The 13,593-nt window shown below is 49.5% G+C and overlaps 2 protein-coding genes across 3 annotated transcripts; one reads left to right on the top strand and one right to left on the bottom strand.

Moving 5' to 3' along the window:
• The first annotated feature begins 81 nt into the window (after positions 1 to 81).
• Positions 82 to 3,339, top strand: RARRES2 (retinoic acid receptor responder 2). 2 transcript variants are annotated; one of them, XM_081288560.1, is made up of 5 exons: positions 82 to 230; positions 1,150 to 1,347; positions 1,514 to 1,618; positions 2,670 to 2,765; positions 2,957 to 3,339. In XM_081288560.1, the coding sequence occupies exons 2-5, from the start codon at positions 1,174 to 1,176 to the stop codon at positions 3,071 to 3,073; spliced, it is 492 nt and encodes a 163-aa protein (XP_081144686.1). In that variant the 5' UTR covers positions 82 to 230; positions 1,150 to 1,173; the 3' UTR covers positions 3,074 to 3,339. The 2 variants fall into 2 exon arrangements, with proteins under 2 accessions (XP_081144686.1, XP_081144687.1); XM_081288561.1 differs by lacking the exon at positions 82 to 230 and adding an exon at positions 842 to 972.
• Positions 3,340 to 3,481: 142 nt separating this feature from the next.
• LRRC61 (leucine rich repeat containing 61) lies at positions 3,482 to 5,924 on the bottom strand. Its single transcript, XM_081288559.1, has one exon. The coding sequence runs from the start codon at positions 4,833 to 4,835 to the stop codon at positions 4,056 to 4,058; it is 780 nt and encodes a 259-aa protein (XP_081144685.1). The 5' UTR covers positions 4,836 to 5,924; the 3' UTR covers positions 3,482 to 4,055.
• Between the last annotated feature and the right edge of the window lie 7,669 nt (positions 5,925 to 13,593).

Below are 13,593 nucleotides of genomic sequence, written 5' to 3'. Positions count from 1 at the left end.
CCCGCTGGCGGGAATGAGCCGCCAGCGCGGCCAAGGTCAGGGTCAGGGGCTGACCCCAGGAGGAGGGCGCCTGCCCGCCCGCGTCGGGGCGCCGGGGAGGGGCGGGGCCTGGAGGTGGGGCCGCGGGGGCGGGGGCGTGGAAGGGCCGGGGCAGAGGCCGGGAAGAGGCTGACAGCCCGCCAGGTCTGCGCCGCGGAAGGGTGGCAGAGACGCCGAAGGCTCGCGAGGAGGTGAGGAGGGGAGAGCCGCCGGGGGAGGCAGCTGGACGGGCCGAGTGGGCGAAGGAGCGGCCCCAAGGCCACGTGTGTGCGCGCCTGCTTCAAGGCAGCCCCCTGGAGCCTCTTCACCCAGGGGTCTCGGGCCTCAGTTTCCGCCTCCGTGGCTTTCTGGCCCCAGACCACCTCTCCAGGCAGGGTTGACCCCGAGGGTCGCCCCTCTGGCGGCCCCGATCAGGGGTTGAGGTAGGGATCGGAAGGTCTGGGAGGGAGGACTTAGGAAGACCCCAGGAAAGAGGCAAAGGAGGGAGAACCTGCTTGAAGCAAGAGAGCGGAGGGCCGGGCCGAGGTGGAGACCCCCGTTTCTGGGGACAGCGGTGGGGCTGTGGGCAGCGGCATTCCCAGTGCAGGGAGGGTTAAGCATCCTGAGTCCCGCCCGCCCTGGGCCCTCCCACGTGTTTACGTTCTCCCAAAAATATTCAGCCTCTGGCGGGTCTCGGTGAGGAGCTCCAGTCCCTGCCCCTCCCCCGCTGTTGGCCTGGGACGCGGGGCGGGGCGGCGACCTTTGGCGGCCGGGAGATTCCGGGCTGGGAGCGGGAGGAAGAAGGGTCTGTCGGGGAGAGCCTGGGGACAGCCTGGACAGCGGGGAGGGGAGGGGGCGGATAGAAAGGGCGCTGAAGGGTGGCTGTGGCCACAGGACTGCTTCCCAGGCTGCTGGCCAGGGAACCCTGGTAAAACGTTACAGGCCCCGACAAAGGTGTGCGCAGCAGGGTGGGAGGCACCAGGTGGACACCAGGGGCGACTCAGGGAAAGGCCATTTCCCCTGTTCCTCCACCTCTTCCCAGAGTTCTACAGGCATAACTGTGAGGGGCAGGGCAGGGTAGGAGGAGTCCTGGCTGGCTGGAGAGCTGAAGACCACACACCCTCTTTCCAGGGCCCGGGCAACTGAGGTGAAGCCATGTGGCAGCTGCTTATTCCGCTGGCCCTGTGGCTGGACTCAGTGGGCTTGGGCAGGGCCGAGCTCACAGGGGTGCAGCGCAGGGCCCTACAGGTGGCCCTGGAGGAGTTCCACAAGCACCCACCTGTGCAGTGGGCCTTCCAGGAGACTGGTGTGGACAGCGCTGTGGACACGGTTAGTGGCATGGCCTTGGTCTGGCAGGGAGGTTGAGGGCTGCACCTCAGGGGGACCCGCACATTCCCAGGAAGCTTTCCAGAGAAAGGCCACCAGCCCAGGTCACATTCAGGAGCCTTGTTGCCCACTCAGCTACCCATTGAGCTTCCTGTCTGTCTGTCCGCAGCCCTTCCCAGCGGGCACCTTTGTGAGGTTGGAATTTAAGCTCCAGCAGACAAACTGCCGGAAGAAGGACTGGAAGAAACCAGAGTGCAAAGCTAAGCCCGCCGGGGTGAGTGAAGATGTGTGTGTGGGGGGGCACAGATTGCACCCTTGTGTGGAACTGGGAGGTCCAGTGTGAAGCCCTGAAGACAGAGCCATCCTAGAGGGGCAGGGCTCGGAGGGGTGGGTTGGAGAGGGAAGGATTATCCTCATCAGCACTCACATTGGAGTCTCTCAGTCATCAGTAGAAGCCCTGGTGTAGCTTGGCACCATGGTGGATTCATAGCAGGGTTTCACAGTAATTGGTCATCTCCTGGGCAAAGCCACTGTTGTTGGCCATCCCTGGGGTGTGGGGTGCTGTCTTCTGGTTCTGGCTCCTGTCTGGGAGGGAACACCAACCCTGGGCTGTATGGATTCTATAAAGGCCTCAGTTACCTTCATCTACTAAGAGGGGGGCATTATATCAGCGATTTTCAAACCTTTTGTTTGGCTTTAGGACACTTTTGTTCAAATCCAATCTTTAAAAAATGTAAATAAACAGAATAGACAAAAAGCAAAGTGGTCTGGTGGAAGTCAGGTGGAAAGAACCCCTCTGCGGAGGATTCTTGCCTTTAGGCTAATTCACATGCCACACACCCATGCATGTAATTGCACATGTATGTGCACACATGCACATAGGCACACACTCATCTGGGAAGGATTCCTGTTTATATGCGTGTCAAATTTCCATAATTTGAAAACTGGGAAATCCCAGCAACTCAGAGGTTGCAGCAGGAGGATGGAAAGTTCAAGGGCAACCTCAGTAATTTAGAAAGACCATCAACAACTTAGTAAGACCCTGTCTCAAAATAAAAAAGAAAAAGGACTGGGGATGTGACTCAGTGGTAAAGCACCCCTCGGTTCTATCCCCAGTGAAAGGAAGGAAGGAAGGAAAGTGAGATTGACTTCTTAAAATATCCTGGGCCTGAAGCCAGCATAATCTCTTGTCCCTTACTCTGGGACTTGACAGGGGAGCTGGTCTCCAGAGGACAGCTCCCAGCCTCCCCCCCCCCCACCGTGCTCCTGGTGCCCCATGCCCCCCTCACCCTTTTTCTTTCTTCCCTCCATGCTTCCCTCCCCAGAGGAAGCGAAAATGCCTGGCCTGCATCAAACTGAACTCTGAAGATAAAGTTCTGGGCAGAATGGTTCACTGCCCTATATACACGCCAGGACGACAGGTAAGAGGCAAAGAGGTTGGGAAGGGGGCGGAAAGATGGGCTGAGGCTGGGTCTGAGGGAGAGCAGGGGAAGTTTGGATGAGAGGGAGGAGGGGCAAAAGGGTCTTGGGGCATAGTTTAGACATTTCCTAGGGGTATGAAGGTGCTGCCAGTACTACTGGCAGTTGCCTGGATTGTTGTTGGTGCTGGCAGGAGCCCCAGGAACACCAGGAGACCCAGTGCAGCAGGGTGGAGCGGGCCGGCGAGGACCCTCACAGCTACTACTTCCCAGGACAATTTGCCTTCGTAAAGGCACTGCCCCCCAGCTGAGCCCTGGACTGGTAGGCAGCCAGGGGGCAGGGATAGCCCTTGGGTTGGAGATGCTGCTGCTGGACTGTGGGAGAAGGGGAGGGGATGGATTAGAGCCTGGAAGGAAGCTGGCCCTCCCTCACCCACCAGAACCTCAGAGCGTCCCTTGTTTGTAGAATTTCATCCCACTTCCTGCACAGCTGGGCTTGCTGCCTCGTGAAAGGCCTGCCCTCTTAGGCAGAAGATCTGCTCACATCCTGGGCTAATAAACCTGCTCTCAGACCCTGTTCCCTCTGCTCCTTATGTTGCCCCTGCCCTCGGATCAACCTGTAGGAGGCCAGCAGAAAGAGGGCAAGCTGGGTGTGTGTGCACAGGCACACTGGCCCCTCCTGCTGGACACCTGGACACCAGCGGCTCCGTGGAGCCTGTTGTGCAGGGCCAGAGGCAGAGGGGGAAAGAGCAGACTCACAGACACACAATAATGCAAATGGACACAGAGCCATTTAATAGAGTTGGTGGGTGAGAAAGGGGGAGGACTTGGGGAGGGCACAGGCCAGGAACCACAGAGGACAGTCATCTGGATAGGTAGATTCAGAAGGTGGGTGGGCTCCAGCTTTCAGGAATGTTCTGGCACTCTGCTCTGCCTGAACTAGCTGGGCTGCTCGCCCCTGCCTTTCTCACCAATAGCCTTGGGAAGAAGTATCCCGTTCACTAAGTCTCAGACTGGAGCAACCAGGAGTGGCCCCTTGCCTGGTGCACAGTCTGTGTGCCACCTGCTGAAAGTCATTTAGGAGATGTGTCCCTCCCTGTTTTATGTGAAGGGAGGGCAGGGAAGTTTTCATGGCATGGGGGGGACTACCCTTGGGACAGGAATAAGTGAAGGCCCAGTTCCTAAGGCCAGTGACCAGCACAAGAAACCTCAAAGACAATGCAGAGGGAAAGGAGGTGTAAGCAGAGGGCCATCTGCTAGGCTGTCCTGGGGTGATATTGGCGGGGAGCACTTTCAGAAAACAAAGGAAGAAGTAGTGCCCGCAGGACTGAGTGCCTGCTGGGCCCTGGCCAGGCTCTCACTGGCCTGGCGGTCCAGGTCGCGGCACTCTTGCAGTGTGTCCTGGAACTGCCGGCAGGCCTCCTCCAGGATGGAGCTGCTCCGGGTGGGCCACTGCTCCCAGTACCCAGGCTCCACCCAGGGCTGGGCTTCTGTGGCTCTGGGGCCTGGGCTGGAGGTGGGGCGCAAGGAGCTCTCCAGGTCGCGGCACAGCTGGTAGAGCTCACTGCCACGCCCACTCACGCGCTCCCCATCGATGACCTTCAGGCCGGGCAGCAGCTCCCTGACCGCCGCCCAGTAAGAGGGGCTGGCACACAGAGGATTGCTGAGCCGGGCCAAAGGGTCCCGGAGCCGCAGGTACTCCAGGCCCCGTAGCCCAGACAGACACTGAAGCTGGCCAGGAGTGGCCAGCAGGTTGCCTGCAGCATTGAGACTCTGCAGGTTTTCGCAGGCGGCCAGTGGCTCCAGCCCGGTCAGGCGATTGTTGGACACATTGAGCACAGCCAGCTGGCGCAAGGAGGCCAGAGGGCCTAGCTGGGTAAGTGCGTTGCCTGAAAGGTCCAGCCACTCGATGCCCAGGCACTCCCCCAGGCAGCCCAGGTCGGCCAGCCCCAGGTCTCGCAGCTTCAGCAGCAGGATGGACTCCAGAGCAAACTCGCCTGTGCGGGACTTCAGCAGCTGGGGCGTGATGCGTGGCCCCTCAGCCTCTCCTGGCTGCTCACCTGGAGGTTCCATGGGACAGCTGGCTTGGATGATCTGGGCCTTGACAGGTCGTCACAGGGACATGGGCACCACTGGGTCCGCTGGCTGCTCACCCCCAAAAGGCACCCTCCACTCTCCTTGGGCCTGTTTTGATACACACCTGGAGGGTGCGCAGGTCCCTAAGGAGAGACACACAATTAGGCACTTACTGTGACCTCTGCAGCAGGTGACAGAAGACACAAAGGCTGTCCCATCAGCCTTTACCACCAGAACCAACAAATCAACAGCCAAATAAGACCTAAAAGCCAAGGCCTGAAGACAGGCCATGACAGCCCAGCCTAAGGACAGCAGCCCCAGGTCACTCTGTGAGTTAGGGCCACACTGCACAGAATTCAGGCCCAATGTCACCTGTTCCATCCACTGGGGTAGGGCACAGTGGCCCATCCCTGTAATCACAGCTACTCAGGAGGCTGAGACAAGACGGTCTCAAGTTCAAGGCCAATGTGGGCAACTTAGTGGGACCCTGTCTCAACAGAAAAAGGGATGCAACTTGCAGTAGAGTGCATGCCTGGCAAAGCCTGCGCTTCCATCCCAGCACTGCCAAAAAAAAAAAAAAAAAAAAAAAAAAAAAAATGGACGGGGGGGCAAAAATCTCAATTTTCTTTTTTCAGTAACCACTCATGATACATCATCAGTCGTGAGGTATTGATTTTTTAAATGTCAGATTTATTTTTGACTAGGTAATAGGAGGCCACCATCACCAATTTCTTATGTTTCCTTCCTGAGACAATGATGCACGTGGGAAACCAAATAAGCACACTGTACTTGGCTGCATTCACTTGGAATGTTTCCTGAGACATTATTACCCTACATACATGCCTGGGTACATGTATGATCACACTACTGGTGTGGCTCTGCACCAGGGCCAGCCAGAGGAAGGAGAAGCTGTGCTCATTTGTGTACAATGTGTCACAATGCATTCTACTGTCATGTATAACTAATCAGAACAAATAATAAAATAAAATGTTAGGGCTGGGGTTGTAGCTCAGTGGTAGAGCGCTTGCCTATCACGTGTGGGGCACTGGGTTTGATCCTCAGCACTACATATAAATAAAGATATTGTGTCCATCTATAACTAAAAATATATATATATATTTTTTTAAATGTTATCTGAGCCAGGCACATGGCACATGCCTGTAATCCCAGTGACTTGGGAGGCTGAGGCATAAGGTTCACAAGTTTCAAGTCAGTCTGGGCAACTTAGTGACACCCTTTCTCAAAAAGGGCTGGGGATGAAGCTCCATGGTAGAGTGACCCTGAGTTCAATCCCCAGTACAAAAAAAAAGGAAAGGGTTCCCAGATTTGGGGGCCAATTCCCCACCCTCTGGCTGGAGCTGCAGGGCCTGAGGAGTTGGCTTTTAATCCTAGATGAGGGCAAACACTGAGGTCAAGGGAGGGGAGGTCCAGGGAAGCTGAGGTGAGCTAGGTATGGTTGCTCTCCACCCACTGTACCCCTGCCCACCCAAACCAGTTCTGACATCAACTGGTCAGATCAGCAGACCAGCACTGATCACTGTGCCAGACAGCCCAGTGCCAGCTGCAAAGATGACATCATTGCCCAAAAGGCAAGCTGGCGGAGGCCAGAGAGTCTTGGAACCAGTCTTGGAGGGAGGTTTGGTGGGAGGGGTGGTCAACTAAGCTGGCAACAAAAGGTGGGGGAGGGCACATTAAATCAGCAGTGACCATGGGACAGGGAGCCCAGATGCTCGTGCAGCATGAGGAAGGCAGCCTGGGGGCACGGCCGATGGTGCTGCTGCCCACAAAGGGTCAAGGTTTAGGCAGAGAAGAAAACGAGCAGACCTCTGCTCTGCAAGTCAATCCCAACCCTCCAGACTCTTGGCAGGCCAAGGGCAGGTGACGCCTGCAAAGGAGATCATGGCCCCTGCTGCTGAAGGACCTGGGGTGCAGAGCACTGGAATTCCCAAGTACACAGGATCAACACCACTGATTATGTCCCTCTCCAGGGAATCTGGGCCCAGAGCCCTGGCCATCAGCTCTTCCCACCCAACCAGCAAAGAGCTTTTTTTTTTTTTTTTTTTTTTTGGTACCAGGGATTGATCTCAGGGCCATTCGACCACTGAGCCACATCCCCAGCCCTTTTTTGTATTTTAGAGAGAAAATCTCACTGAGTTGCTTAGACCTCACCATTGCTGAGGCTGGCTTTGAACTTGTGATCCTCCTGCCTCAGTCTCCAGCTGCTGGGATTACAGGCGTGCACCACCGCACCCCACCGCACGCCCGCATAGCAAAAAGGTTTTTAAAGGACTCCCACCAGGGAGTCAGGAGACTGAATAGATCTTGTCCTCATTACACCTGTTCCTCACCTAGTCCCCCAGCCTGCAACACTCCAATCTGTTTTGTTGTTGTTTGAATTTCTAAATTCACACCTCATTTCTTTCCGAAAGGACTGGCAGTCATCCCTTGCAAGTGTGCATCCCCTCAACACGAGTGGGGTAGGGCATGTGAACAGGGGGTGATGCAGCCACTTAACATCTGAAGGAAATGGCCCTGGCCCATAGCGGGGATGCAGGACAGCATCAGTGCATATGGAAGAAAAGAAACATGGAGACCCAACCCCAATGAAGATACAGAGTGACAGGGAGGGGAGAGGCCAGAACATTTGGCGATCTGGCTAAGTGACTGGCAGGGGCCTCTCAGACAAGACATAGAGGGGACACAATGGGATGAGAAGACCTCCAACGGGCTGGGTAGTAGAGCACTTGCCTAGCATATGCGAGACTCTGATTTCAGCCCTCAGCACCGCAGGGGGAAAAAGACTTCCAGTTCCACACAGCATGAGGGACCGGGTGGCATCAGGCTGCACACACTAAGTGTGAGGGATGGTGTGGCGTCAGGCTCCAGAATGGCCTCAGGCGTTTTCGGTAGGAGGGTGTGCAGTACATGGGGCTAACCTTCCGGGAGACACTTGAAATATCTCTGGGCATCTCTCCATGAAAGTGCACTATCCTGGGATGGTGATTAGGAAGCCATGGTCAGTGAGAGGACAGAGGTCAAGGGCTACTTGAGTGAGGCTGGGAGGACAATTGAGGCCTTAAAGGAGCGACAGTGCAGTACTGGCCACACCTGCTGAACCTGGACAAGATGAGGCCAGACATGGCTGGGGGCTGGGCAGTCGGTCTCAGGGGCGCTGGAACCAAGGCTGGCAGAGGGCTAAAGAGGGAGTCCCCTGAGGGACTGGGGCAAGGTGCTAGGAGCCACAAACAAAATATAAATGGCACCTTTGGTTGTAAAGTGACGCCAACTAGCCACTGAGGTATTATTATGCTAAGATTTACATTCATATGCAAATTGGGCTCCTGCTGTTCACCTTGGCTTGCTACAGGACTCAAGTTACCGGACTGCTGGAGAGTTCCCATTGGTTGGGGAAAGATAGTAGGAGGAAATTCCGGGGAAGGTCCGGGACCCTGGCTCCGGGAGGCGCGCGGTTCCGGCAGACGCCCGCGTGGGAGGACCGGGTTTGGCTTGCCTGCGGCGGCTTTTTCAAAATAAAGTTTTGTTCCTGCTTGACTGGCTCGTGATTCTGTGCCCAGCCAAGACTGCGGCATTTGGTGGCCCGTACGGGGAACGCCTGAAACTTAGAGGTGAGTAAAACTGCTCGCCCCTGAGGGAAGGCGACAAAATGGGTGAACATTTAGAAAAACAATGTGTTCTTGTTTTGATTTATTTTGTTTTTATTTCAAGCTCCCTAGCCCTAGAATTTTCTCAGGCGAACTGGGAAAAATGGTTGGCTCAAGGTTTGAAGTTATTCGGCCCTGAGAAAGAGAAAATTGATACAACCATTGTCTGTTCCGTTTTTGTTTCATTCTGTTTTGGCTTTGTTTTATCCTATCTTATTGGGTTACGTTACCTTTATAGTAGATTAGAATCCAGTAAAAAACAAACCGAAAAACTGCTAAGTAAATTGTTAGAGGTCCAGACTATGGTAGAAAAAACGCTAGGTCAAGCAAAAGAGAAGGTCTCTCAAGCTAGTCAGACAGAGGAAAATTTAAAGAAACCAAGCTTAGAGGAAAAGCAGCCATCAGGTGGAGAATTACAACAGGAGGTTGCTACTAACTCCGTTCTATCACCAGAGGGCGTAATTCAACCAACAGCTCCATCTACCGCTGAGCGGCCCTCAACTCCCGTAGTTGATGGACGGAATTCTGAGGCAGGACCCCAAAGATTAGCATGCCCTGTACTTGAGCAGGCAGGAGGGCAACGAATTCACCGTGCTTTAGATTTCAAAACAATAAAGCAATTAAAGGAGGCTGTAACGACCTATGGGCCGCAAGCTCCCTTCACAATAAGCATGGTCGAATCTGTTACCAACTTGGACATGACACCAGCAGATTGGGCTAACATGTGTCGATCTGTGCTAAACGGAGGACAATATTTATTATGGAAAGTTGCCAATGAGGAATTTTGCATGGAGACAGCTAGGCGAAATGCAGAAGCTGGTTATCCTCAAAGAAATATAGAAATGCTTTTGGGGAAGGGACCTTATGAGGGTCAAAGACAGCAAATTGAATATGACCCTGGCGTATACGCACAGATTGCTGTAGATGCAGTTAGGGCATAAAAAACTTTACAGGGGCATGGAGACTTACAAGGTCAATTATCTAAGGTAATACAAGGAACTAATGAACCTTACGCTGAATTTGTAGATAGACTTATTCAGTCAGCCTCTAGGATATTTGGTAATACAGAACAGGTAATGCCATTTATAAAACAACTGGCTTATGACCAAGCAAATCGTTGCTGCAGAGAGGTCATTAGACCATGGAGACATGAAGATTTAAACACATATATTAAATTATGTAGAGACATTAATGAACAAGGGCAAGTCTTAGCAGCAGTACAACAGGCTTTAAATGCCAGGCCAAAAACATGCTATAATTGTAATCAAACAGGACATTTTAAAAGGAGTTGCCCCATAAGAGGAGGGTTTAACAAAGCGGGGTATCAAAGGAATAGAATACCGGGTATTTGCCCACGATGCCATAGAGGGAAACATTGGGCTAATGAATGCCGTTCTCAAACCACCATAGAGGGTATTCCGTTATCAAAAAACGGACAAAGACCAAGTGTTTACCCACGATATCATGGAGAAAGGTATCAAGCTCCGTTGCCAAAAAACGGACTAGAGGGCCCAATGCCCCGGGGCCCAAAACCACAAATATATGGGGCAATGGAGGAACCCAACAGCACCATCAAGGTAGTGCCCAGGACGCATTATCCATTAAATCCCTCATCAGACAAACTAGAGGGAGCGCAGGGCTGGACATCTGCTCCTCTGCCAGAGCAGTACTAACTCCAGAGATGGGAGTTCAAATCATTCCCACAGGAGTAAAAGGACCTCTTCCCCAGGGAACAGTAGGCTTATTATTGGGACGCAGTTCTTCTACACTAAAAGGACTTACGATAAGTCCTGGGGTAATTGATCCCGATTATGAGGGTGAAATAAAAATTATAGCTAGTTCTCCAAGAGGTATATCAGTAATTTCACCAGGAGATAGAATAGCACAGTTATTAATAATACCCAGCCTGCATGATAAATTTTCCAGTCGTAATGTAGAAAGAGGTTCCAAGGGATTAGGCTCCACAGGTGTAGATTGGGCTATGCTGTCTTTGAATTTAGATTCTCGCCCAATGCTAAAATTAAATATACAAGGACATAACTTTAATGGGCTGCTGGACACAGGAGCTGACCTTAGTGTCATCTCTCGTCAAGAATGGCCAAAACATTGGCCATTACAACAAGCCACTCAAACGCTTCGAGGCCTAGGAGTGGCGACTAATCCCCATAGAAGTGCTATGGTATTAGATTGGAGGGATCCTGAAGGATGTGAAGGAACTATACAGCCCTATGTATTAGATCATCTTCCCGTAAATTTATGGGGACGAGATGTCCTAGATCAATTAGGATTGACATTAACAAATAACATCAATCCTAATGCGCCCACTACTAGGGCTAAACAAGGCTTTAGGAAAGAAAAAAGATTAAGAGAACAAGAACAAGGTATAACAGCACCTATTCAAATAGATCAAGAAAAAAATAGACACAAATTGGGTTTTCAGAAAGGGCCACTGAGACAATCAAAATTACTTGGAAATCAGAAAGACCAGTGTGGGTTCCTCAGTGGCCCCTGACTAAAGAAAAGATACAAGTAGCCCATGACTTGGTCAGACAACAATTAGCGGAAGGACATATACAACCTTCCGTATCTCCCCATAATACTCCCATTTTTGTCATTAAAAAGAAATCTGGTAAATGGAGATTATTACAAGATTTAAGAGCCATTAATAATGAGATGGTTATTATGGGACCTGCTCAATCAGGGATTCCTCAATTGTCTGCTTTACCAAAAACCTGGCATGTTTTAGCTATAGATATTAAAGATTGTTTCTTTTCAATTCCAATTCATCCCGAGGATAGTCCACATTTTGCATTTACTATCCCTGCACTGAATCATGAAGGTCCTGATCAGAGATATGAATGGAAAGTACTCCCTCAAGGGATGGCTAACAGCCCAACTATGTGTCAAATTTATGTTAATAAAGCAATCCAGCCACTTAGAAACCAAAATCCTGAACTACAAATATTTCACTATATGGATGATGTGTTATTGGCACATAAAGATAAAAACACATTACTAGAATGTTATGCCACACTTACAAACTTATTGAAAAATTATAATCTAGAGATAGCAATAGATAAAGTACAATTAAATCTTCCAATTAATTATTTAGGAGTTCTATTATCCTCAACCATGGTCCATCCACCAAAAATTCAAATACGAGTAGATCAACTCAAATCACTTAATGACTTTCAAAAGTTATTGGGAGACATAAATTGGATAAGGCCTTATCTAGGCATACCAACAGGAGAGTTAGGACCTTTATTTGATATTCTAAAAGGTCCATCAGATCCAAATTCACCCCGCATGTTAACGCCTGAAGCAAGAAAAACATTAAAAATCATTGAAACGTATATGGAAAATATGCATTTGGATAGAATTGATATAAGTTTGCCTTTATTATTTATTGTACTACCAACAAAAAATATTCCTACAGGAGTATTTTGGCAGGAAGGTCCATTATTGTGGATACATTTATCTTATTCTCCTAACACTATTCTTACTGGATATCCTGAGGCTGTAGGACAATTAATACTCAAAGGAATAAAAGCAGCTAAAGGAGTATTTGGGATTTCTCCCAATAAAATTATCACTCCATATACTATGGATCAAATTGATGAGTTAGCTAATGAGTTAAATACTTGGGCAATAATCATGTGTAAAACTAGTGTTTCATTTGATAATCACTTACCATCTAATCCTTTGTTGTCTTTTTGGTCTAAGCATCCTGTAGTTTTTCCAAAAATGACAAGAAAAACCCCTATCATAAATGCTCCAAATATATTCACTGATGGGTCAAACAATGGTACAGCAGCAGTAGTTACTCCTGATCAAACTTTTACATTTTTAGTTCCCAAACAATCAGCTCAAAAGGTAGAGCTTAATGCAGTATTACAAGCTTTTATGATGTTTAAAGATTCTGTATTTAATTTATTTTCTGATAGTCAGTATGTAGTTAATGCTATAATATCCCTTGAAGATGCTGGTAGGATTTCACCTTCTTCTACTGTTTTCTCTTTGTTTTCTGCTATACAAAGTCTAATCTGGGACCGAAAAGATCCATTCTTTATAGGTCATATCAGGGCACATACAGGATTGCCTGGAGCCCTTAGTATGGGCAATGAACTAGCAGATAAATCTACACATGACATACATATTTTCTCCACAATAGAAGAAGCTATAAATTTTCATAAAAGGTTCCATGTCAATGCTAATACTTTACAAAAACGTTTTAAAATAACTAAAGAACAAGCCAGACATATAATAAAACAATGTCAAAATTGTGTGACATTTTTACCACAAGTTAATCTTGGAGTCAATCCTAGAGGACTGATACCTAACCATATTTGGCAGATGGACGTCACACACTTACCAGAATTTGGAAAATTAAAATATTTACATGTTACAGTTGATACCTCTTCCGGATTTTTGATGGGCTCCCTTCATGCCGGAGAAAAAACTAAAGATGTTATAGCTCATTGCTTACAAAATTTTGCCACTGTGGGTGTTCCAAAACAGTTAAAAACGGACAACGGTCCTGGTTATACTTCCACCTCTTTTAAACAATTTTGCTCATCATTTGGTATTACTCACATAACAGGAATTCCATACAATCCACAAGGACAAGGCATAGTTGAAAGAGCTCATCAAACTATTAAAATGTACTTATTAAAACAAAAGGAGGGAATTGGAAAGGGGTATATATCCCCCAAAGATAAACTTAAAATAACCCTTTTTACTCTAAACTTTTTAAATTTAGATTCATCGGGACTTAGTGCTGCGGAAAGACACTTGTACCCCAAAAATGTACATAAGCCTAAGGTACTTTGGAAAGATATTCTAACAGGACAATGGAAAGGCCCCGATCCAGTCATAGTATGGAATCGGGGTGCTGTCTGTGTTTTCCCACAGGATGAACAACAACCGATTTGGATTCCAGAGAGATTAACTAAAACAATTTCTACAGAAAAAGAAGATGATTTGACTCAAATTCATAACAGCTGACATCCAGAGCTCCAGCTTGGCTATTCTTACATCTGCGGCAGTGATTAACCAAGGTGTTTTTTTTTTTTTCAATATCTATTTTATTATTG

Source organism: Spermophilus citellus, assembly GCF_964194105.1.
Source record: "Spermophilus citellus genome assembly, chromosome: 3".
Classification (NCBI taxonomy): Eukaryota; Metazoa; Chordata; class Mammalia; order Rodentia; family Sciuridae; genus Spermophilus; species Spermophilus citellus.
This window is presented reverse-complemented; position numbering and strand designations above follow the sequence as displayed.